The 24151-nt window shown below is 39.5% G+C and overlaps 1 protein-coding gene across 2 annotated transcripts in view; it reads right to left on the bottom strand.

Moving 5' to 3' along the window:
• Window positions 1–24151, bottom strand: part of hmcn1 (hemicentin 1) — a 130193-nt gene that overhangs the window by 2725 nt on the left and 103317 nt on the right. Inside the window, exons 81-106 of one of the 2 annotated variants that reach the window (XM_036140937.1) lie at window positions 23702–23971; window positions 22107–22297; window positions 21747–21960; window positions 21509–21643; window positions 20172–20362; window positions 18701–18782; window positions 18311–18580; window positions 16822–16992; window positions 16568–16738; window positions 16294–16464; window positions 14491–14661; window positions 14238–14408; window positions 13969–14139; window positions 12413–12559; window positions 12192–12329; window positions 11968–12089; window positions 10193–10430; window positions 9347–9409; window positions 9120–9239; window positions 8882–9016; window positions 8676–8789; window positions 5637–5762; window positions 5414–5542; window positions 2591–2959; window positions 2325–2444; window positions 2029–2155 (exon numbers count right to left, since the gene is read on the bottom strand). In XM_036140937.1, coding sequence (XP_035996830.1) covers window positions 2029–2155; window positions 2325–2444; window positions 2591–2959; window positions 5414–5542; window positions 5637–5762; window positions 8676–8789; window positions 8882–9016; window positions 9120–9239; window positions 9347–9409; window positions 10193–10430; window positions 11968–12089; window positions 12192–12329; window positions 12413–12559; window positions 13969–14139; window positions 14238–14408; window positions 14491–14661; window positions 16294–16464; window positions 16568–16738; window positions 16822–16992; window positions 18311–18580; window positions 18701–18782; window positions 20172–20362; window positions 21509–21643; window positions 21747–21960; window positions 22107–22297; window positions 23702–23971 — 4327 coding nt within the window. The remainder of the gene's footprint in view (window positions 1–2028; window positions 2156–2324; window positions 2445–2590; window positions 2960–5413; window positions 5543–5636; window positions 5763–8675; window positions 8790–8881; window positions 9017–9119; window positions 9240–9346; window positions 9410–10192; window positions 10431–11967; window positions 12090–12191; window positions 12330–12412; window positions 12560–13968; window positions 14140–14237; window positions 14409–14490; window positions 14662–16293; window positions 16465–16567; window positions 16739–16821; window positions 16993–18310; window positions 18581–18700; window positions 18783–20171; window positions 20363–21508; window positions 21644–21746; window positions 21961–22106; window positions 22298–23701; window positions 23972–24151) is intronic. The other variant, XM_036140936.1, reaches the window with a different exon arrangement.

Below are 24151 nucleotides of genomic sequence, written 5' to 3'. Positions count from 1 at the left end.
TCTCACAATGGAGAAATTCACTCGTCACATCGGCTCATACAAGAAGGTGCAGAGTAGGGAAGGTGCATTCAGTTATATACAGTGAGTCTTCATATATACAATGGATCAAAAAGAATACCAAAAAAATAAAAAAAATACTCACAGCTGGACTCAGTTTATTACCCTCTGAAGGCAAATGATAGAACTGGATTTCATCCAGAGGTACCAGAGTGAAGGGGTGGGTAAATAAAAATAGTTTTCATTCAACTTTACAGTTATGTGCTACTTTGTGATGTTCTGCCACATAAAATTAAAATAAATTATAATATACTCAGGTTTATACTGAACCTTGATTCCAGGCTTGTGAAGAGTTTTTACACTTTTTTTGTGACTAAGGTGGCAAATGTTCGGGCTCAGATAGTATCCTGTCCTATTATTTCCTCCACCAGTTTTAGTCACATGTTCACATTTTCACCAGTTCAAGCCGGTGACTTTTAACTATTTAAAGGAGTTTCATCTTAAACCCTCTGGATCTTCCATGGATGCGCTCCCACCAAGGTGTTTTAAAGAAGTATTTTGTACTTTGGGGTCTCCTCTTCCTGCTGTTATTAACAGTAGTCTGTCCTCAGGTGTTTTTCCAAATGATTGGAAACACACCATAGTTCAGCCCTGATCAAACTGTATTGTCAGATTTTAGGCCAATCTCCAAGCTGCCTCCCTCGTTCTCTCACCTCCAGTCTGCCTTTAGGCCAATCTCCAAGCTGCCTCTTTCAAAAATATTGGAATAAAATCTGTTCTATTTACAGTTTATTTACAGTTAAGGGATTTTTTTTTAACAGCACATAATATTCCTGAGGTTTTTCAGTCTGTGTTTAAGTCACATCACAGATGTGCACTGCTCAGGGTTTTAAATGACATTCTTTTAGCTACTGACTCCAGAAGTTGCGTACTCCTGGTTTTATTGGGTTTAACAGCTGCATTTGACACTGCGGATCACAGCATTTTAATTTCTCTCTAAAATCACTTCATCAGCATTTGGGGAACTGCTCTAGACTGGTTCAGGTCCTACTTGACTGAAAGGACTTACTGTGTCAGCTTGGGTGATTTCAGATGTTCTTCTGCTTCCCTTTCCTGTGGGGTCCCACAAGGCTCAGTGCTTGGGCCTCTGCTTTTTTCATTACACCTCCTTCCCCTGGGCTCTACTTTCAGGAAGCACAGTTGTGCATTCCATCTTTATGCTGATGACTGCCAGGTTTATGTTCCCCTGAAACACGAGGTAACCTACTCTGCACAATCACCGTTTGAGTGATTCCTCGAGGAAGTAAGAGCCTGGATGACTCTTCCTTAAATTTAATGACAAAAAGAGCAAAGAGGTTTTGTGTTTTAGTCCCCAGTCTCCAGTGGGTTGTCAACTATAGAGCTTGGCCCTCTGGATCAACATATAAAACCCACTAACGCCAAACTTGGGGTAAAAATGGACAGTGATTTTAATCTTGAATTGCAGATCAGTTCTGTGGTGAAATCCAGTTTTTAATCAACTGAGACAACTATCAAAGGTGAAACATATTCTTTAAAAAAAACAGGACTTTGAAACTGTAATGCAGGCTTTTATCACAACATGCCTGAATTACTGCAACTCTCTGTATTATGGTGTATCACAGGCAACCCGGTCTCGTCTCCAGCTGGTGCAGAATGCAGCTGCTCGCCTTTTAATCGGTACACAAAAGCAAATAAATCTGGTTGCCTGTTCAATTTAGGGTTCAATTCAAGATTCTTTTATTTGTTTTTAAATATTTGAATGGTCTCTCTGAGCTTCTGTGAGTGCATTGCATTTTATATAGTATTTTACTCAAGTTACTTATAATATTCTTCCGTGTTTAATATTGTATTTTCTCTACTTGATTGTAACTTATTTTATGTGCTTATCAGGTATGCTGTTGATTTTTGTTCAGCACTCTGGTCAGCTGTGCTGTTTTTTAAAGGGCTTAAATAAATAAAGTTAGCTTGGCGTAGCTGTCGGTGTGTAAAATAATCTCCGTGAATGTCTACCCTGTGGCTGGATCCCTCTGGTAGTTTGGAGGACAGGGTGTGTCGATGCACTGGTAACTTCCTCTCGTGTTGAAGCACATCCGATTGGCTCCACACTGGATGTTCTGCTCCAGGCACTCATCTATATCTGTGGGCATAGCAGACAGCTCATCACTGCGAGTACAGGCCGGTTCCTAACGCAGAAGCTTTGTTGGCTTTTTATCGAAACATGCAAGAGGCTGTGAAACGAGATGCAGAATCTAGACTGAGGATGCTGCTTTGTTTGAGAGAGAGAGAGAGCACAGGTAGAGTCTCACCTTGACAGGTCTTCCCGTTTGCCATCAGGCGGTACCCGGCGGGACAGAGACACCGGTGGCTCCCTGGCGTGTTCACACACTCGTGCTGGCAGGTGTCTCTCACTTCACACTCATTGATATCTGTTGGTGCCACACAAAGAAACACAAGACGGATGTTTCTTCCCCCGTTTGTAACACATTTAAAGCAACAAGCAGCATCAGGTCTCTGAACTTTCTCCGTCGAACCTCCTCCCTCATGTCAGCATTGCCCGTTCTAACATAGTTACCTAAGCAGCGGCCACCCCTGGACTCCAAACCTTCCTTACAAGTGGGGGTTTCCTGCCCGGAGGGGCGTTTGTGGGCCTCTCTCCGGTCACGGGTCACGTGGCGCCTGCTCGTGGTGCCGGTGAAGGAGTTGTAGCTGTGAGAGGCGAAGCTGTGGTACAGCCGCTGCTTGGGCGTTTGTTCGGGGGACGACTGAGACGTGCGGTAGCCGTACGAGTAACTCTCGTAGCTGGGTAGACGCTCCAGCCCAGCGCAGGACTTGCCATCTCCCAGCAGGTGGCGCCCTGGCGGGCAGGTGCACTTGAAGCTACCAGGAGTGTTGAGGCACCGATGGGCACAGGGCTGAGGGAGCCGCTCACACTCATTTATGTCTGCCCTCGGCACAAAGAACGACCAGCACCAGAAACAGACGGACAGAACAAAGGGACAGGCAGGAATATTGGAGGAGAAAGAAAAGAAAGATAAGTGAAGAGAAATCATGTTAGGAGTAATTAACTATAAAGATGGGGGGGGGGGGGGGGGTGTTATTAATCTCAAGAAAGTGGCAGAAACATTTTCATGTTTCTGAGAGAGAAATGTAATGAGATGCTTGGCTTGAGTTGGCTGAATGTGTCGTTTGTGAATTTCCCACCACTCCCACAGATCTAAGCTCTTTTAATAAGCTGCTATAGAAAGTTCTGTAGTGGGTGGAGTTTATAGCAGCCTCCCTTCTCTGGTTCAAGGCTGTACTGAATCACGAGCTCTCACTTTTTAATGTTTACAACAGTGTGGATTTAGTGAGGCATTTACAGGGCGCCGGTTTTCAAGACAGTAAGGCATCTGCTTGGAACGTTATGGGCTGGAAACTACAGGACGTCGCCCAGTACTGTTATAAAGGTAATTCTGAAAATAAAGGGACCATGCTAGAAGTCCATAGCAGCAGGCATAACCAGCCAGACTAATTAAATGGCTAATAATAGCTGTCAGTGTTACTGCCTGAGGACCAGAAGGGCAAGAAGCAATTCCATTATTTTATTGTAGTCTTTACATCTCTGACTTATAAATATCTTGATCTGAAATAAATGTTTTATTTGACTGCCTTGATCATATGAAATGGCTGATTTTCAAAAGCCTAAGCTGTGTTCTCAAAGAGAAATAAATAACAACATTATTCCAGCTGTTGTCAATGTTTTCTTAGCAGCATTAATGCAGCAATTGTGTTTTTTGCATTTTTTTCTTAATTTTTTTGCTTGTTGTGTTCACAGAAATTTAAATAAATAAATAATGCTATACAGTTTTGATAACATTTTTTTGTCAATACCATGACACACATATGCGTTATACTGTCTGTACATACACAGTGAAAAGTATACACAGCCCTGTTAAAATGCCAGGTGTCTGGGATGTGGGATAGAAATGGATTGGAAAAATTACCAATTTTGTGAGGTTATTAAAAATATATATGTTGATGGCAATATTGAATTTAATTATACCGACCCCGGATAAGCGGAAGACAATGGATGGATATACAGTAAAATAGACAGTTAAACTTAAAACAATTACACTTTAAAAGTGGTATATTTTGTGATTTAAAGAAGATAGTTTATTTTATTGATATATGTGTTACTGCAGTTGGCTTTTCTTTGTTCAACTGACACATATATATATATATATATATATATATATATATATGTATGTATATATATATATATATATATATATATATATATATATATATATATATATATATATATATATATATATATATATATATATATATATATATATAGGGGATAATATTTCACAGATAATATAAAACTGAATGCCAAAGCAAGACCAGATAGGAGCTGGGTCCAAATGCAAAGGTGGCAGAAAGGAGAGAATCAAAAGAAAGTGAAACCAAGCAGAGGCATACAAATAGCAGAGGTGCTGGTCTTGGTAGGTCCTGTTTTACATTCACTAGGCTGAATGAAGCGTTTAGAGTTTTCAAATTTCACAACAAAACAGTCAGCTTGGTCTGTGACATACATGCACACACGCCCAGCCCGGCTACGTAAACAAGAGACGGGAGTACAACATGGAGATATGTGGTGTGACGGCATATTCCATCTGAAATATTACCTTTAGCTCTTCACATACCTATTTTTTAGTTCTTTCTATCTAAAATAATGAAATATTGCTTATTGCTCCTTTAAAAAATCAAAAGGCAGGTTGTAAAAAAAGAAAATCACCATTACAGATTAAATAAATTTCACATTTAACCCACTCACTGTGTTGTATATAGGTGAATAATGTTTGTGGCGAGAAGGGTTAGGAAGGCATACTGAAAGTACAGAGGAGGAAGATGTGATACAAACGTGGAGAAAGCCCAAGGGGGCAACTATCAATCAGGAAAATGCGCAGAATAAAAACAACTGCAGCTCAAAGTAATTGCAAATGACAAAAGAAACACAAAAATGCTGAAAAATCCATACGCTTACAAAGCAAAGCAAGCAAGAAAATTCTGCAGCTTTTCCATCTCAACATAAATATGCAAAGCGAGTTGTTTGCCGTAAAGACTCAGTCTACAGTTTTAATAGCATCTGATCACATAAGCATGCAGTGGCAGGATATGGTGCGCACTCTGGAGGAGATGGTGAGTTTCATTTTTACTTTAAAGAGCCAAGCTACTTAAGCAATATGATTTGTAAACAGAAGCAAGAGAGCTGAAGTAAAGTGCAGCGAATGAGCAAAACTGATTATAAGTTAAATATAGCTTGCCACCATATTGCAGATTTACCTTTCTTTATATTCAAAAGTACTTTAGTAGTATATGTTTGGAAGACAACACAAGATTTTTTACTTACCGACACACGGGCGTCCTGCTCCCTGAGATCTGAAACCACGCGGACATGTACAGTGGTAGCTGCCTCTGGTGTTCTCACAGATTTGGTTGAATCTGCACTGATGGGTGCCGTCTCTGCACTCGTCAATGTCTGCAAGCACGAGGCAAAGCATGATCACCGCGTGCACTTAATTCAGGTTTCTTCCTCCGCTGACGCTCTCTGTCTTGAACGGCCAGACACTCACCCACGCATGTGGCGTTTCCACTTTTGGTCATGCCGTTGGGACATAGGTCGATGCAGGTGTAGCCACCCCGCGTGTTTTTACACTGTTGGTCTAAACGGCAAACCCTCTGCCTGCACTCGTTTATGTCTGGGACAATATAAGACAAGATCATTTGTCCATTAAAAAAAGAAAAATGCTTTATGATTCAAACTACTTAAAGGCATAGTACATTTATCGTTGTTTCACCATTTATACAAAAGGTAAAAAAAATACTAACACACATAAGGAATATTACATTAAAAGACAATAAATGGATTAAAGGAATAATCGAAAACTGACTTAAGAAGAAAAGGTAAAATGTAAAATTTAATTATATAAACAACTCAGATATGACAAAAATGTACTGATATAATAATATTTGACTTTCATGGGTAGGCTACCTCAAACAATAAGGTTCCCAGCGCTGATTTGGGGAACTGATGCTTAATTTCTGGCTCCAGAAAGAATAAAATAGCAGGTCTTTAAATAGCAATGGTCTACATGGTTAATACCTGACAAGCACGTTTTAAGTGTCTTAGTGTTCAAGGCTGACTTAAGTTTATTTTTGATCTATGATTTACAAACATCATCCTATTGTGAGTCAAGAGTCTTGACAGCGGCCTTTTGGATAAGCTTCGAATGTCTGAGGCTACGTTCACACTGCAGGTCTTAATGCTCAAAAACAGAACTAAAATTAAGTGAAATTTTCTTGAAATCATTGTAATTTTCCTTGACTAGAGCAAGGAAAATAAGACTATTTGCCAATGGAATAAGATTTTTGCACTTAAAATAGGAACAATTCATCTCCATCGTCTTATTTCAAGTGCAGGATGTCTAATTATGTTATTTTAGAGATGAATTGTTCCTGTTTTAAGTGCAAAAATCTCATTCTATTGGCAAATAGTCTTATCTACCTGCTCAAATCAAGGAAAATTACAATCATTTCAAGAAGTTTTTACTTATTTTAATTCCCTTTTTGCAGTGTGAAATCTGATTTTTTTTGAGTGGTCGTTCACATTTCCAAATATATGCGACTTGTATGTGATCTCCTGTGTGAACTGAATTCATACAACTTAAGTGTCCCGCATGCATATTTTGAGGACGCGATGACGTCACACATAGCAAGCGTCCTCAGTGTTTGCGGAAATAAACATGGATTATAATGCTGGCGCGCATTTTTGCGGTCATTCATTTCTTTTGTAATCAGAGCTTTCCCTCATCCCTCATTGTTGTCCGCTATGGATGTCGTCTTTTTTCCCGCTTCTGCATAGCAGGACGCAGAATAGTGACGTTTGTCAAGTATCAGTGACGTACAGGTCGGATGAATGCGACCCGGCCGTACAGACACAGGTCGCATTTGAAAAAATCAGATATGTATCGGAATTATGACCACATATCAAAGTGGCCTGGGTCGCATTTGAAAAAATCCGATCTGTGTTGTTCAGACTGTCATAAAAAGATCAGATACAGGTCACATATGGGCAAAAATATTGGAATTGGGTCACTTCAGGCTGCAGTGTGAACGTAGCCTGATTAATTTCTTTTACAGAAACCTTTAAAGACCTCAATAAAGTGATAATAATCAAGCTCCATCATATATCAGAGCTCGGATTACCCCGTATGTTCCTAACAGAGCACTTCGCTCTCAGACTGCAGGTCTGCTGGTGGTTCCTAGAGTCTCTAAAAGTAGAATGGGAGGCAGATCCTTTAGCTATCAGGCTCCTCTCCTGTGGAACCAACTCCCAGTTTTGGTCCGTGAGGCAGACACCCTGTCTACTTTTAAGACTAAGCTTAAAACTTTCCTTTTTGACAAAGCTTATAGTTAGAGTGGCTCATACCCTGAGCTATCTCTATAGTTGTGCTGTGATAGGCCTAGGCTGCTGGAGGACATCAGGGTCTAATTTTCTCACTCTACTGATTTCTACTGTTCTTCAGTCTACTGTTCTCCAGTTTTGCATTGTATTACATTGAAATGACTGTCGTCATTTCAGCTTTTAACTTTTTGCTCTCTCTCTTTTTCTTCATAGTAGGTACACCTGGTCTGGCGTTCTGTTAACTATGACATCATCCAGAGAAGATGGCTCACCCGCTACTACCATCTAATGTAGAACAGATTACTAGATCAATGTGTGCTTCTGTGCTTCTTTGTCTCTCTTGTTGTGTCTCAGCTCTGTCTTCTGTAACCCCAGTCGGTCGAGGCAGATGACTGTTGATACTGAGCCCGGTTCTGCCGGAGGTTTTCCTTCCCGTTAATGGAGAGTTTTTCTTCCCACTGTCGCTTCATGCTTGCTCAGTATGAGGGATTGCAGCAAAGCCATGTACAATGCAGACAACTCTCCCTGTGGCTCTACGCTTCCCCAGGAGTGAATGCTGCTTGTCGGGACTTTGATGCAATCAACTGGTTTCCTTATATAGGACATTTTTGACCAATCTGTATAATCTGACCCAATCTGTATAATATGATTGAACTTGATTTTGTAAAGTGCCTTGAGATGACATGTTTCATGATTTGGCGCTATATAAATAAAATTTAATTTAATTGAATTGAATTGAATCTGGTTTTCTGAAAATGAATGCATGCCTCTTTTATTCCGTCTTGTTTTCATAAAAAAAACCTCTTATTATGTTAAGGTATTGGTACTGATTTAGTAATAGACTATATATGGTTGGTAAAATTTAGCTGCAACTAAATGTATTGCATGCTTTGTGGTTTCTAGCTTTACTGGGTCTTTTTAAGCACTGATCTCTAACCCCACACCTTTGAGGCTTAAAATAACAACTTTTCTGCATTATTTAGAAAAAGGTCTGACCCATTCAATCATTGATACCATAAGAACACTCGCTTGTTGACTGCAAGGGACTACTGTCATGTGGTGACAGAAAGAAAAGTGGCCCAAGAATGGGGCCCTGAGGAACTTCACCTGACTAGTTTCCGTTTAAGGTTCCAGTTTTAATCATTTGTGTGTAAACTGGTCTAAAGTTACACACAAACAACTTAAGAAAGAGGGGTAGTCATCTCACCTATGCACCGTCTATTCCTGAGCTGAAAGCCCGGGTCGCAGGCGCAGCGATAACTTCCTATGGTATTCATACACTGCTGATGACACGGATGGGATTCCAAACACTCGTCCACATCTGAGTGACGTAGAATGTGCTGCAAATTAGTTTCAAAGACGGACAGACCACAACGTCAACCTTTAACGACTTAGCTGCGTTTGTTGCAGTACCAGTGCAGCCGAGCCCATCAGCCGTTCTCCTGAAGCCGCGGCCACAGCGCATCACACATCGATAAGAGCCAATGGCGTTTTCACACTCTTGTCCACCGTGGCACATGTTCCCGCCCAGGGAGCACTCATCAATGTCTAAGGCACAGATGAAGAGCAAGTCAAAAGTGCAGTGGGTTGGGATAGTGACATTAACTTTGAAAAATCGACGCACTGTGTGGCTGCATACGGTGTTTCGTACCTTGGCAGGTTTTGCCATCAGCTGAGATGGTGAAGCCATGTGGACAGGAGCAGTAGTAGGTTCCCATGGTGTTGTGGCAGGTATGAGAACAGGGGTTCCCAACCTCACACTCATTTTCATCTGTATCATAAATACCACAAAGATGCATTTATTTAACAGACAGTTATAATTAGTAATGTTTGTATTGACAAAAAAAAAGCCGCAAGATGTGGTTGAATACACTTAACCTGCACAGTAAGGCCCAGCAGACACCAAAGTGAAGCCACGAGGACACTGGTTACTGCGGTCACCTGGAACAAAACAGCACCACGATAAAACCCAAACTGCAAGTCAGAGGTCTTGATGACACATGATTACTACACAGCAACCGAGGGCATTCAAAACAGCTGCCACAATGCCAGGTCTGGCCATCCAAGCAAGTTCAACCTAAAAGTAGACTGTAGTATGCTTAAATAGGTCTTCAAAAGCCATTATGCATCTTTATGGGACCTTGCTACTGCTGATATGAAAGTGTATGCCTGTTGACTTTTGTAGTCAAAACCTTTGCTCTGAAAGAAAAACTTAAAGGCTGACCTAAAGCTTGAAAGCTTGACAAACTAAACGTGGACAAAGTCCATGTCTAGCGGAGACATTTTCTTTGGACAGATAAGAAGTGAACTATTTCAACATCAGAACAGAGGACATGTTTGGCATGAGCTGAATTAAGCATTGCTTGCGAGAATCTGTAAAAAAAAAAAATTCTAAGTTACATGTGCCTCCAAGATATTTTGGTTGCTAGAAACTGTGTGCACAGGCACATTGTTAGACCCTTATTTTGAAAATTAATCAGACAAAATTAGTTAAAAAACAAAGGTAAACATGCCATTATTGCTGTGGTTTCAAGTGCAAATAGGAAAAAGTTTCAGTAAAATCTTAGTTTATCTTTTGGATGAGGGTTAGAAAAAATATCTATGCACCAAAAGCCACTATTTTATGTCGGAATGAGAGGTGAGAAAAAGTATGTGTGAAAATGAAACGTGTCACGCAGCCTAAATCTCACCAAGAGTTTATCCTTTCCGCTTTTTTAAACTCACCTTTGCTGATACTGGCCTGGATGCTGTATTCCAACACTTCCTCCAGGGGGTGGTAGAGAGCACTGATGGCAGAGGCATGGAGCATTTCTACCAGGAAGGGCATCTTTCCTTTTGTCGGATCATAGGAGATGGTATGGTTCCAGGAGTAGGGCACATTTTCGTTGTCGATGGTGAACATGCGGGTGGACAGAGCGTACAGTTGACCAGGACCAGTCTGAATATAATCCTCTGTGTAGTCCTGAAAAAAACCACAAAGTATTATTCATCAGTTCCCGAAAGATATTCTAGTTTCATTAATGCTTTGTAGGACACCACTGACATTTTAGTTATTCGTTATGTATAAGACGCAATTTACTCTCCTGATTTCATATAAAAAAATAACAGATTCAAGAGAAAAATACTTCCAGTGATAAGTAGCAAAATCTAGGTGCATTAATATAACAATAAGAGCTACAAAATATATATTTTGTAGAACAATAATTATGTGTTTCATATTAGCGGTAAAATTAACCCTTTTATGTCCTTAGTCCTTTGTTGACCCACCTTAACTGAAAAACATGTTTAAACCAGATTTACATCAACAATGTTGGACTTTTGAATTCCCTCAACAGATTCCAATGAGCACAAAAATTCTTTGCAGATTCCTTTTTAAATGTATTTTCCAGAGCTTTATATGAGGTCTTGCTGTTTTAAACTGACGTTTCAGCTGTAGCACCAGAACCTTGGAACGCTTTTAGTTTGAGGTCTGTTGACTCTGTTGAGCTTTTTGAAAAGCAACTAAAAACTCATCTGGCCTCAACTTAAACGGTAAAAATGGCAAATGGACTGAACTTATATAGCGCTTTTCCAGTCGTGCTGACCACCCAAAGCGCTGTACACTATAGCCACGTTCACCCAGTCGCTCTCACTAACGCACACATTTATACACCAAGATGCAGCTCAGTAGGCAACTTGGGGTTAAGTGCCTTGCCCAAGGGCACATCAACATGTGGCAAGGGAAAGCTGGAATCAAACCCACAACCTTCTGGTTGCCAGACAACTACTCAACCCATCAAGCCACTTTGGCTTGCTGCATTCACTCCACCTGGATTAGCATTTAGCGACAGTAGACAGTCGCTTACATTAAGTTGTTGATTTAGCGGCAATCCCTCACACCTTTTATGTGAAAAGTAAAAGAGCAATGACAATCCTAGCCCCACACCTGGCTTCATCTAGGAAAGAAACAAGTTTCATGTCTAGAGAATGAAAGAATGTACATATAATAAGAGTTGAGCCAATAGCTATGTCTAAGAGAGAAACAGCACTGAAAAACAGGAACAACTGTATAATCAATAGGAAAACAAGAAGTTGTCATTCATTTCTACTGTATATTTCTGCAGACATTAATGAGCTATTTTTAGCTTTAAAAAAACTTTCATTTCAACATGTTTTTTTTTTACATTGGATTCTGTAAAAACAATACTAAATTGTGTAAATAGATTCTATGGTTAAAAAATAGTCTCAGAATGATAAACTATTTTGTAAAATACATTTATTAAAAAAAATATCACCATTTTGTTTTCAACTAAGAAAATTCTTTCTAACATTGTACCTATGCTGCTAATAGCCTCAAAACATTTTCCAACCCTTTTCTTTGCATTGAACAATTTAAAGAAAAATGCTAATTTATCCAAGAACAAATAAAAAAAAAGCATTTGCTGAATTGTTTCGCACTATTTTTTTCTTCATACTTTTCTCCTTAAGAAACTTTTCCTCAAACCTTTATTCACGTTTACCTTGATGTGGATCTCGGCGTGCGAAGGCAGCTGCAGGACATGGCCGTTGACTACGATGTCCAGAAGCAAAGCCCCATCAGAGTCCAGGCCTCGAGCAACGTGGGTCATCCTCAGGATCTCACCTTACAGAATCCAGTTGAAATAGACTTTAGTTGGCCAGTTTGATTCATTTTCAATGTGGCGTTATTTAGTTAATCTGAAATTTGACCATAACGAAGACCTACCTGTTGCAAACTCCACCTGCGTCTCTCGCCTGAAGATCCCACCTGTCAGGGTGTAACCATTAACGGCCTCTCCTATTTCCTGCGCAGTGGTCCAGTAGATGGGGTTCAGTATGGAGATGAGTTTCCTCATGGCGGGACCTTGGATTTAAATATTGCACATTCAGTTTTACAGTTGAACTATTTACCTTTGAATGAAAAGGAGGTGCGTCTTTAAAACTCACCTAAGGTTCTTGGCACATTTGAAATAGTGGCTTTTATGGTTTTGCTGCCGGAGTTACTCTCAGTGATTGTGGCATTTAGTAGGGAGATGCCAAACTCAACATCGTTGATATTTCCTATGATGCTTCCTCGGGTTTTCTGTGGTCCACCTGAGAAGAAATAGGGTATGTTTATATATCAACAAAAAAGCTATAATGAATAAGCCCCAATTACTGGCCAGACAGAATGTGCAGAACTATGTCCCGGCTTTTTACACACCTGCCGTTTACATTAAGAGGTTCCCAAAATAGAAAATAATCCAACAAATGCAACAGAAATCACAGTAGGGTTCACATACCAAGAGATATTGACCTCATTTTAGTTGCCAGTTTAAAAATGCTAATATGTCAACCTAAAATAGATTAAATCTATTGAAAATATAAAGGAGGTCCAATAGTAGTATGTGTTCTGACCACAGAATTAAGACTTATCTTTGTAGACAGGCTTTACATACCATGCAGTAGAATGGCATTTTATTGTTGTTTTTGTGTATTTCTTTTGTGATGTAACTTTAATGTAAGTGACTCAGTCACCTTAGTTGGTTGTTGCTAAGTGCTATATCAATCAATCAATCAATCAATCAATCAATCAATCAAATGAGTGCATAAAAGCACAACAATCTTCTTTGTGATTGTATTTATAATGTGCCTCGTAACAAGACATTCACACCAGATGGTAAAAATCCAAGTAGGATATTCCACAAATACATAGAAATCAAAACATTAGTAAAGTTGCGTGTCATAAAGTGGAATGAGACAAGGGATAAGTGCTGAAAATTGCCTTCAAAAAGGTAAAGAGGGCCCAAAAAATACCTATTTAGAAAGATTCCTAGCAGCACAAATAAATGTCAGCTCATTTCGTCCTAATAGCTGGCCTAGAAAACATTTCTTATTACCACGGTATGATAAGGTAGGTATATAAGAGGCATCTCACTAGTGAGTAAAAGCAAAGCTATTTTAAAAACTGCAGCATTATTATTGATGATGTTGATCATCAATAATATTATTATTGATTATTATTGATGACGTTGAGGTGTATTTCTGACCTTTTAAATATTCCAGTGAGCACCGTCAGGGCCGTAACCAGGTGCTTGTCGCAATTGTTTTAAAGGAGGCCAACATAAATAACCAGAAGATTATTCAAGATTTTGAGATTTAATCAAATGCACATTTAAGAAATATAGGCAACTATTCTCTCCATACAGATGTCTTCAAGCTGTGATTAGCAAAAAAGGCCTTTCTACTTGGTATGAAATATGCTCAATACCTATTCATGGTGACATTGCACTTTATTTCAAATAATTTAAAAAATAATTTGATCTTTTATCTTATCTATCTGTGAAATACTTTTCACATCTAATCTGTGAACTTATTGTCAATGGCCTAATTAAACATGTTTAATATTGCTACCACCAAAAATCCTTGATGACAAACTGTCTATATTTAAATATCCTAAAAATTAAATATCCTAACTATACAGAAGTATATGTTAATTACCACCTTTGTGATCATGTCATTACCTGGGCATGCATGACTGTTGCACCTGGATAGCTGGGTGGGGTCCCCTGGACAAGGCCGGCCACCGTTACTGGGAGAGGGGCTATTACAAAGTCGGACTCGTGTTCTTTCTCCTCCTCCGCAGGAAGCAGAGCATCCTCCCCACGGCTGCCATAGGCCCCAGTTACCATCCACTGCAATAATACATCACAAAAACAGAGGATTTCATAGCATTTAGGTATTTGTTCATGTATAATGCCAAGAGAAACACAGCATAATCATGTTGACTCACCAGGGCAGTCAGCAGTGCTACATTTCTGCGTCTGTAAGTCAGCTCCTGCGCAAGCTCTCCCACCGTGAGCAGGTCTAGGGTTATCACAGGTTCTGTAGCGCCTCATCTGACCTCCATCGCATGTCTTGCTGCAGCTGCCCCAGCTGCTCCACTGTCCCCAACTACCACTGACTGACAAGGTGGTGCAAAGGGTTAAGAAATGCACAAATAAAGCAACAAAACATGTGTCTTATTTATTTTATTCAAAACTCACTGGGACAGGGGTCGCCGTTACAGAAATCAGTGTGCACATCGTTGCCCTCACACTTTCTGCCGCCGTGCTGGGGGGCAGGGCTTGCACAGAGGCGTGTCCGCTCTCTGCTCCCCCCACCGCACGACACGCTGCAGGGCCCCCAGCTCATCCACGATGACCACTTTCCATGCACTGCAGAGCACAAATGGAGCAATATTAGAGGCTGAGATCATGTATTATTTGCAGAGCTTGTGATATATTTACTATACGTTCACTTCTCATCGACATGCATGACACATGGCGTGCTCCGATGGCACAGGGTAGTGAGCGCGACCCATGTATGGAGGCCTTAGTCATCCAAGCTGCTGACCTGGGTTCGATTTCAGCCTGAGGTCCTTTGCTGCTTTTTTTCCCCTCTTTCTAAAAAAAACCCTTTCCTGTCAGCCTACTTTGTAAAAATGAGCCACAAAACCCCAGAAAAATAATATTTTTTTTTTTAAATTTGACCAGTTTTTATTGGAAATGGAAGATCTCTTTTAAATTGACTGGTTTTCTGGAACAAATCTGCCTTTTATCTATAGTCCATGTATTTTCTTATAGAGCTGAGATGGAAATAAATTCCAGAAGATTAATGTTAGTCTGCTTTTTACCAATCCAATACTGGTCTCAATGTCTTTGGGGTCACTGTTTTGTTGCAATAACAGGTTAAGTTGATTGGAGGGAACCTTAAAAATGTGTCCACTGTGTCTGGTTGTTGAAACTTGGACACAGTTGGGTTTTCCAACGGGACGATGGACTAAAACACACACATTAAAATTAGATTAAGAAGGGACAAAACAGGCTAACATTCAAATTCTGCTATAAACGCCTTACTGAAAACTCATGCACAATGCTTTTTGCCTCTGTTACACCCGAACTGCTCCAGTGTGGGAGAGTAAAGGTAACTTCTATTATATTATAAAAGCTGGGTTGTTGTCAGTTTAAATAAGTTCTACCAGTTCTGATAATAATTGAGATGCATTTTTCTGCCAGACCTATGCCAGGATCTTGCTCATGGCGACAAGAAATGTGTGTAATTCTTCTGGAGACAAAGTTACATTTATCCAAATATTATTGGGTATGTAAGTGTACACTTTATTGTCTATATCTATCATTTTCACTCTGTGTTGATCCAGGAACATCCTCAGTTTATTTAATCTTGTGCACCAAATTCTACCTTTAAAACATCATTAAGGTGGTTTATTGCTTTATCATTCCCTCCTGAAAAATGGAATGGTTAAAACACATCATTAAAAGCATGAAATTAATGACATTACATAACTTAGTGAGTGTATGCAACCTCTAAATCAGCCATTTATTTTTAATTCTAGGTCTAAATTAACTTTAACTAGAAAGTGGGGTGTAAATCAGCACCTTCATCATGATACCATGTCATGTTTGGATGACAAAATGATATTTGCCAATATCACAAAGTCGTTTACGGTTTCCAATCAATGTGATTGATATGATGCTGTATCATCTGCCCATCTAACACTATTATTTGCATTGAAATAAAGTCACTGAAAAAAATATGCAAGTTGTCCTTTTTATTTCTGAGCTCTTACGGGTATCAGACACTTAAGTCAAAACAGCATTCTGCTCATTTTAAAATATTATTAGATCACCTGTTTACTATAGTCTCATGCCTGGACTTAAAAAAATAAACGTGTATCTTAAAACTGACGATATGGATATTTTAACTTTGCATCGTTTAATCCATATATCGCTGCGGATCGATGTATTCTTACAACCCTTGCAAGCATCTTTCTTCGAGCGGTCTCTTACCAGGGCATGGTCTCTCCTTGCAGATCTGTGATTGGGTGTCTGTGCCCTCACACTGCTGCCCATCGAAAGCTGGAGGCGGGTTGTTGCACAGTCGGATCCTGGATTGTATTCCCTTCCCACACGTCTCACTGCATGGGCTCCATGATAGCCAAGAACCCCAGTTTCCCGCCACTACAAGAGCAACAAGAAAGAAAAAAAAATGAAACTGACTGGCAAGTGTTTCTCTGAGCACATCCTCATCATCTTTAGCTACATGAACAGTAAACCGTCTAACCTGGACATGGTCTGACGGTGCATATGATAGCTTCCACCGCCTTCCCCACACATGGACGGCCCCCGTGCTGAGCGGGTGGGTTACTGCAGCTCCGGACTCTTGTTTTGTTGCCCTGACCACAGGTGTGTGAACACTCCTCCCACGGAGACCACTGCGACCAGTTACCATCCACTTTGCAGGGATCAAAGTAAATGGGTTTGGTTTCAGGATTTTTTTTTATTTGGAAGAATTCTCAAAAGTTCTCACTAAAGTACCTGGACATGGTTTTCCTTGACAGCTGCGTGTTTCTGCGTCTGATCCTGCACAGTGACGGCCTCCGTTAGCAGGTAAGGGGTTGTCGCACTGCCTGACTCTCTTCTGGATACCGGCGCCACAGGACACACTGCAGTGGCCCCACTCAGTCCACTCCGAGAATCCCCCATGGACTGCAAAAGAAAACCCTTTCTGAACAAACTGCACGCCATCGCTTTTAATTTTCTGATTTACGAATGCACACAAAATTTAACAACAAAATTACTTGAACAGTTTTCATTAGGGCTGGGTATCATCTAGGATGAGCCGATTCGATACGATTCTCGATACACAGCTCATGATACGATACGATTCTCGATACATAGCTCAGCTTGCTTTGATTCCAATATCGATATTTATTACTTTGAATTAATGCTCAGTGATTCAATCACCAAAATCAGCCAAATATTATGTTTATGTTCTATTTATTGATCACAGACATATTAACAGGAAAATAAATTGTATTTGCTTCAATGCATTTAACGTGTCACAGAAACCAAAAATGTGCCCAAACATCTGATTTTAGGGACAAAGGAGCTTCTAAAATCCTGTCGGCCGTTCCACAAATTCGTCTCACTTGCTCTCCTTCGCTGTGAACTGTAATGGTTGCGCTGTAATAACGCCCCCTAGAGGTTGGGAGGTATATCGATATTGAAAGCTAGAATATCGATATTAAATCGTTTTTAAAAATATCGATATTAATCTTTATATCGATTTTTATGCACAGCCCTAGTTTTCATAATACTACAGTATTTGTGAGTATCCGCCCATAGAAATAAATGGAACTAGAAAAAGCTGTTCCTCATAACAGCGAGTGAGAATGCTAATCTGCAGAATGATTTGAGCACAAGATGCAGAAGATCCCTGCAGAAGACAAAAAGTAGCTGAAAAACACTGAAATCAGAATTTGAAAAAAACTGAAGAATTCGAAGGGATTTGAAGAATTAAAAAAATTTGAAGAATTTGAAAAAAATTAAGAATTAGAAGAAATAGAAGAATTTGAAAATTTTTAAAGAATTTGAAAAAATGTGAAGGAATGTGAAAAATTTGAAGAATTTGAAAAAATTTGAAGAATTTGAAAAAAATTGAAAGAATTTAAAAATTTGAAGAATTAGAACCATTAGATAAATTGGAAGAATTGGAAGAATTCTAAGAATGGGAAGAATTATGAAGGAATTTGTATCTATTTGCATTGATTTCAATGGTAACAGCCAAAAAAAGAATCGTACAAAAAGGGAAATATTTTAAAAAGTGTAAAAGTTAGCATAACCATGAGATATAGCAGTCATGCCGGGAACGAGCCGAACGTTTTGATACCAAATTTGTTGAAATCGGTTAAAGTATGCGGGAGTAGTTAGACGCCGACGGAATAATAATAATAAAGAAAAACAGGAAAACAATATATGAGAATGCTGTTGTATAGCATTCTTACTGATAAAGAGAGAAACTAACCTCGTACAGTGAGAGCGACACTGACCAGCACGGATCCGAGCAAGTTTCTGGCCACACATTCGTATTCAGCCGTGTCCTCCTTTTGGGCGCTGGTGATGCGGAGGGAGCCATTGGACAAGGTGGAGAAGCGGCTGTTTGCCAGCAGGGGGCGTGAATCCTGGGACCACTCTATCACAGGCGCAGGCTCACCCTCCGCACGACAATTAAGAACTACAGTCGTACCTGCATCCACAACAGTACCGACTGGCTCTAGAGTTATAGCGGGTGCGCCTGATAAAAGAGGAGACGTCTGTTAGATTAGCTCTCTCGTGGGCACGTCCCTTCCTTTTTCCTACGCAAATGAAACGTCATAATCACAGCAACGTCGGTCTGACACAGGTAAAGGCTTACTCTGCAGTGTCAGGGTGACACTTCTTTCCAACACGCCAGCATCATTTGTTGCTACACACATGTAGCTGCCCGCATCTTCACTCTGTCAAACACATTTTTTAACGATAAAGACATACCGTCAATATCTTTTTGTTTACATCATATTCATGTATACATACCTTTTCAAACCTTTTTTCATGCTACAGCAACAAACTTAAGTCTACAGTATCGGGTCTTTATAAGAGAGACGGACACAAAGTAAATGGTAAATGGCAAAGTAAATGGTAACTAGAAAAAGCTGTTCCTGCGTAACAGCGAATGAGAACGCTAATCTGCAGAATGATTTGAGCAGAAGATACAGAAGATCCCTGCAGAAGAGAAAGGTAGCAGAAAAAAACTTGAAATCAGATTTGAAGAATTTGAAAAAAAATGAAGAATTTGAAGGGATTTGAAGAATTTGAAAAATTTGAAGAATTTGGAAAATCTTAAGTATTAGAAGAAATAGAAGAATGTGAAGAATGTGAAGAATTTAAAGGAATTTGAAAAATTTTGGAGGAATTTGAAGAACTTGAAGGAATTGTAAGAATTTGAAAAATTTGAAGAATTTGAAACATTAGTAAAAATTTTAGGGGATTTGAAAAATTTGAAGGAATTTGAAGAAATTGAAAAATTTGAATGAATTTGAAAATTTTGAAGAATTTGAAAAAAATTGAACAATTTGAAAAATTTTAAGAATTACAACTATTAGAACAATTTGAAGAATTTGAAAAATTTGAAGAATTTGAAAAATTTGAGAAATTTGAAGATTTAGAACAATTAGAACAATTGGAAGAATTAGAAGAATTTCAAGGTTTTAATGGGAGCAACCATAAAAACGCACAAAAAGTAAAATATTTTAAAAAGTATAAAAGTTAGCATAACCATGAGATATAGCAGCCTTAGCAGGAACGAGCTGAAAGTTTCGAGACTTTGTATAACATTTATTCCATCCTATTGGTGTAATTTCCGCCGCAAGCCTTTTAGGTTTGAGTCAGAGTAATTTTTATTGTCTCTCAGCAGGGAAATTTGTATAAAGGAGGATTTATACCTACTTTTGGCCCTTGGGAGTCCCTAAGGGGAGAAGCACAAGCTCGTCTGAGAGGGGGTCATCGAGGCTGGCCAGTACTGCCTGTGCCGTTTTTAAGATTGACTATCATGGATGTCAGATAGAGAGAGCTGCTTTGACAACGTCTGACGGACGTTTTATTTGAAACCACAAAACAATTTGCCCAGCTTTGTCGATTCACAAGTCAAAGTTTTACGTCGGGAGGCGAGTCCATCCGTCTTCTGCTCCTGTTGGATGCTGTATGTCGCAGCTTTTCTACCTTTTTTCTGCCTGAACAGTAACAACTGTGCACCTCCAGGTGACTAACTTGCTCACATGGCAAAGTTTAAAAGCTATTGTTGCTTTTGCGAGGCACAACCACAATATTTTGTACGTGTCGTTTCCTACCACTGTGCCATAGATGGCCAGAGAGCCGTTGTCAAGCTGACGGATTCGGCTGTTGATCTGAACGTTTACGCCATTTTTGCTCCACTGGATGGTTGGCAGCGGGTCTCCTCGAACCTCACAGTTCAGGACGGCATTGCCACCGAGAGGTTCAATTCGCTTGGAGTGGAGGTCCCCATCGATAACTGGAGGCTCTGGAAAAGACATGTTAAGGTACATTGTAAGTAGTTAATGTGTGATGAATGAAGTTAAGAAATAGATCAGAAGCCTAGAATAGTCATAACTGTTTATCCAAATGCTTTTATACAGAATTGGTAGCACCAATCACCTTTATGGGTGAAGAACATACTAATAAGACATCCTCTAAAGTGTTTCCAGCCAACTGTCTGACAGGAAACTAAGGGATAGCTCTCCACTATTATTGACACACCTGAGAAAAAAACTATGTGTAACAAAAGCTTTAAAATATATCCCATTATGGATGTCACTCTTTAGAGCAGCACTGAACCATCCTCCTCTTTGATTCGTATGGCAAAATTATATTATCGTCATAAAACGTGTATTTGTGTTAAGGCTTTTTACCAGAGGTGGTAAAAATGCACCATTCAGTTAAACAACGAAAATATTTTAGTTAATCTCTGCTTAAGTTTAGATAAGACAGAAAAACACATTTTCCGATGAGACTGGACTTCTTTAGGGTGCTAAAACTGTGCTTGGGATCCCACTTTGACAAGCAGGGGTCTAAAACCTGTGGCTCCAGAACCGCATGTGGCTCTTCAAACCAGCTGTTAATAACACCTTTCCAAAAATGATATAGAAAGGGGAATTTTTTTAAATATGACCAAATACAAAAAAAAGGCATATTTAGCAGGTTTTCTGTGTACTTCGTGCAATATAAAAATAGAAGCTAATGTTACAAAGAATATTGTTTTCGGGTTGTTTTTTTTCATTTTCAGTAGGTCACAAACAAGACATTTTTCATAAATATTGATTGATACATTCATTAAAATCTATTAATTTTCACCTTGTAAAAGTTTTTTTCTTAGTTGCAAAAACTAAACATAATATCAAAATAAGGCTTCTTTGAGCATAAAACACATTTTAATTAAAAGCTAAATAAGGTTTATGTTAAGCATCAAGTAGGTATTGTGGCATTACACCAATGCTATTTAGTGGATGTGGGGGTAAAAATGGCTCCTGGAATTGTAAAGGCTGCTTACCCCAAAACTAGCCCTTAGCTTCAGCCTCCACAAAAAAATAAAAATAAAAATTTGGATTCTTTACTTAGAATAGGAATTATTAGGAAACTCTTTAAGAGTGTTTCATAAAAGTCTGTTTACCTTTAACATAGACGAATCCCAGAGACTTGATAGTTCCCACTCTGTTTTCGGCCACACAGGTGTAGGTCCCAGAGTCCTCTTTGCTCACTCTCTCTATCACAAGCTCACTGTGACCATTGATCTGACCATAGTGGACTACAGCAGGAAAACGCAGAGAAGACACATTAAGAGTACAAACACATCTGAAAAACGTACCACAACACCAACGAAAACATCCTTATTTCTTAACAAGTCCAACCTGGAATCATTTTGTTGTTCAGGGTCCATCTAATTGTGGGTTGTGGGATTCCACCAGCGCCGCAGGTCAGAACGAGTCGCTCTCCTTTGTTCAGAGCAACATCTGCGAGCAGCTGAGTGAAGTAGGGGTGAGTATGAACCGCCAGCGTCACGGTCCAGCTGTCCTCCCCGACTGAATTTGTGGCCACACAAGAATAACTGCCGGCATCTTCAGGCTGGAGTGGAGAGGTGTTTTGTTTAAACTCAAGGATCTTGTTGACCCACAAAAACTTGTGTATACTTGGGAGAGAGTAATTAAATCTGACGAGATGAGCAAACTTAGCAAACATTAGCAGCCAATCCTGGTCCGCTCGTTTGATACCTGCGCGCTGTCAATAACCAGCTCCCCCGATGGCAGAATGGTGTACTCCCCTTGGCTTTCGCTGAGAGGAGTCCCATCTTTTTTCCAGGAGACTTTGGGTTGTGGGAAGCCCTCTGCCACACACATCAGCCGAGCCTGGCTTTTCTCCACAACAACAACCTCCTGCGCTCCACCGCGGATGGATGGGGGAACTAAAAAAAAAAAATCAAAAGGACAAAAAGAATGCATTAGCTCCTAAAGTCGTTTAATTTTTACCTGATTTTCTTGAATTCTCCATAGCTATATGCAGTGGCGTCTCTGGCATGGTAAGTTGAGTGGGGCACAAAAACTCAACACCTATATGCAGCAGCAAATTTTTTTGTGACGCATACATACAACCTGACTTTCATAAATTTTAAATTAAACAGATACATTAGAATAAGCTGTGCTGGAAAATCAATTTTATATAAGCTAAATGTAATTGAATCTTTATACATAAAACTACAAAAAAAGGCTCACTCATATTGTTCATTTATTGAACAGAAAAGATTCACATCAACCCTCCAATGAGCTAGCAAGGACAACCAACACTAGAATAATATTTGCTTTTGGTTTCTATTTTACTGTGTTTTATTTTGCTAAAGTTTTCCTACATTTTATTCCAACTGTTTTCATTTTTCTTGCTTTTATTCTGTTTTTATTTTTCCAATGTTTTAATCATGTAAAGCACTTTGCATTGTTCTTGTACCAAAATGTGCTATACAAATAAATTTGCCTTGCCTAGATGATCACACACGATCCAGCAGAACGTAAACATAATGCGTGCAATTCCTGTATTTTGATTGGACGATCCAAGCTTGAGGCCAGACTTAGATATATAGACACAAATGTTTATAACAGAATTTTGTAGGTAAGGGAATTGTTCATTATAAAGAACGATCAAGTCCCACTGACTATTGTGAACATAGAGCTCCACAGCGACATCTGGTGGGGCCAGGCCCCACTGGCCCCAAATGCAGACACCACAGGCTATGTGTATAAAGCAGTAATTGAAAATCTTGGAATTCCTTTGTATATTCCTACATCAATATTACACTTAAAAATAAAGATGAACATATCCCCTAATTTTGTGGCTTATTTGCAAAGCTTTAATCTGCCAATACCAGTTTAAGGAGATTCTGATAACTCAAAGGTCTCAAATATAGGAAAATATAAGAAAATCATTAAAAATCATTACTACCCTTCCCTCCTGACAAAAAAAAAAAAAAAAAGATTTTTATTGGAGCACTACATGAAATTACTATATTTAAAAGACAAAATCTTGATAAGAATCAGATATATCAGAAATGAAGCACATAAAATACAAGAATGAATATGACCTGTGATAACCGACATTGCATTACATTCTGCTACAAATATAATCCAAAATAAATAGTTTCATCTGTTTATTAAATTGCTACACTTCATTATTGTCATCTACTTCAAGGAATTGTGCTAAATGTTAGCCAGGAATAAGGAAAACTATAAATACACACCCTATAACCACAGCAAAAGGTCTGCGAAGCATCACAAAGCAGGTTTAGTTGTGAGGTCATGAGCTCCAGTTAACAACCTACTCTGTACAGTGAGTCTCATATCCAGGCTGTCAGTGCCGGCAGCATTGGCAGCAGTGCAAGTGTATCGTCCAGCATCACTCTGCTGAACGAAGGCGATCTGCAGGGATCCTGAGCCGAGCAACCGCTGGCGTACGGAGTCACTCAGCAGCTGCCCGTCTTTGTGCCACGTGATGGAGGGCGGAGGGGAGCCCACAGCGGGGCACTCAAGAGTCACAGAGGAGTCCAAAGGTGCAAGGTACTCCTGAGCCGCTGAACGGATCGCCGGAGTAACTGCAGCACGCCATGCAAACAGAAAGTAGATGTGTTTGCCGCACTCAGACATTGTTAGTGATCAGAAGCTAGTAGTATAACAGGGCCTCCTTATATTAAAGGTTTTATTTGTTCAAGCATACATTTGCCAAAAACTTGTGATAAATTTACAGTTTTATTTACTGGACTTTATTCAGCATC

The sequence above is a fragment of the Fundulus heteroclitus genome, chromosome 9 (genome assembly GCF_011125445.2).
Source record: "Fundulus heteroclitus isolate FHET01 chromosome 9, MU-UCD_Fhet_4.1, whole genome shotgun sequence".
NCBI lineage: Eukaryota > Metazoa > Chordata > Actinopteri > Cyprinodontiformes > Fundulidae > Fundulus > Fundulus heteroclitus.
This window is presented reverse-complemented; position numbering and strand designations above follow the sequence as displayed.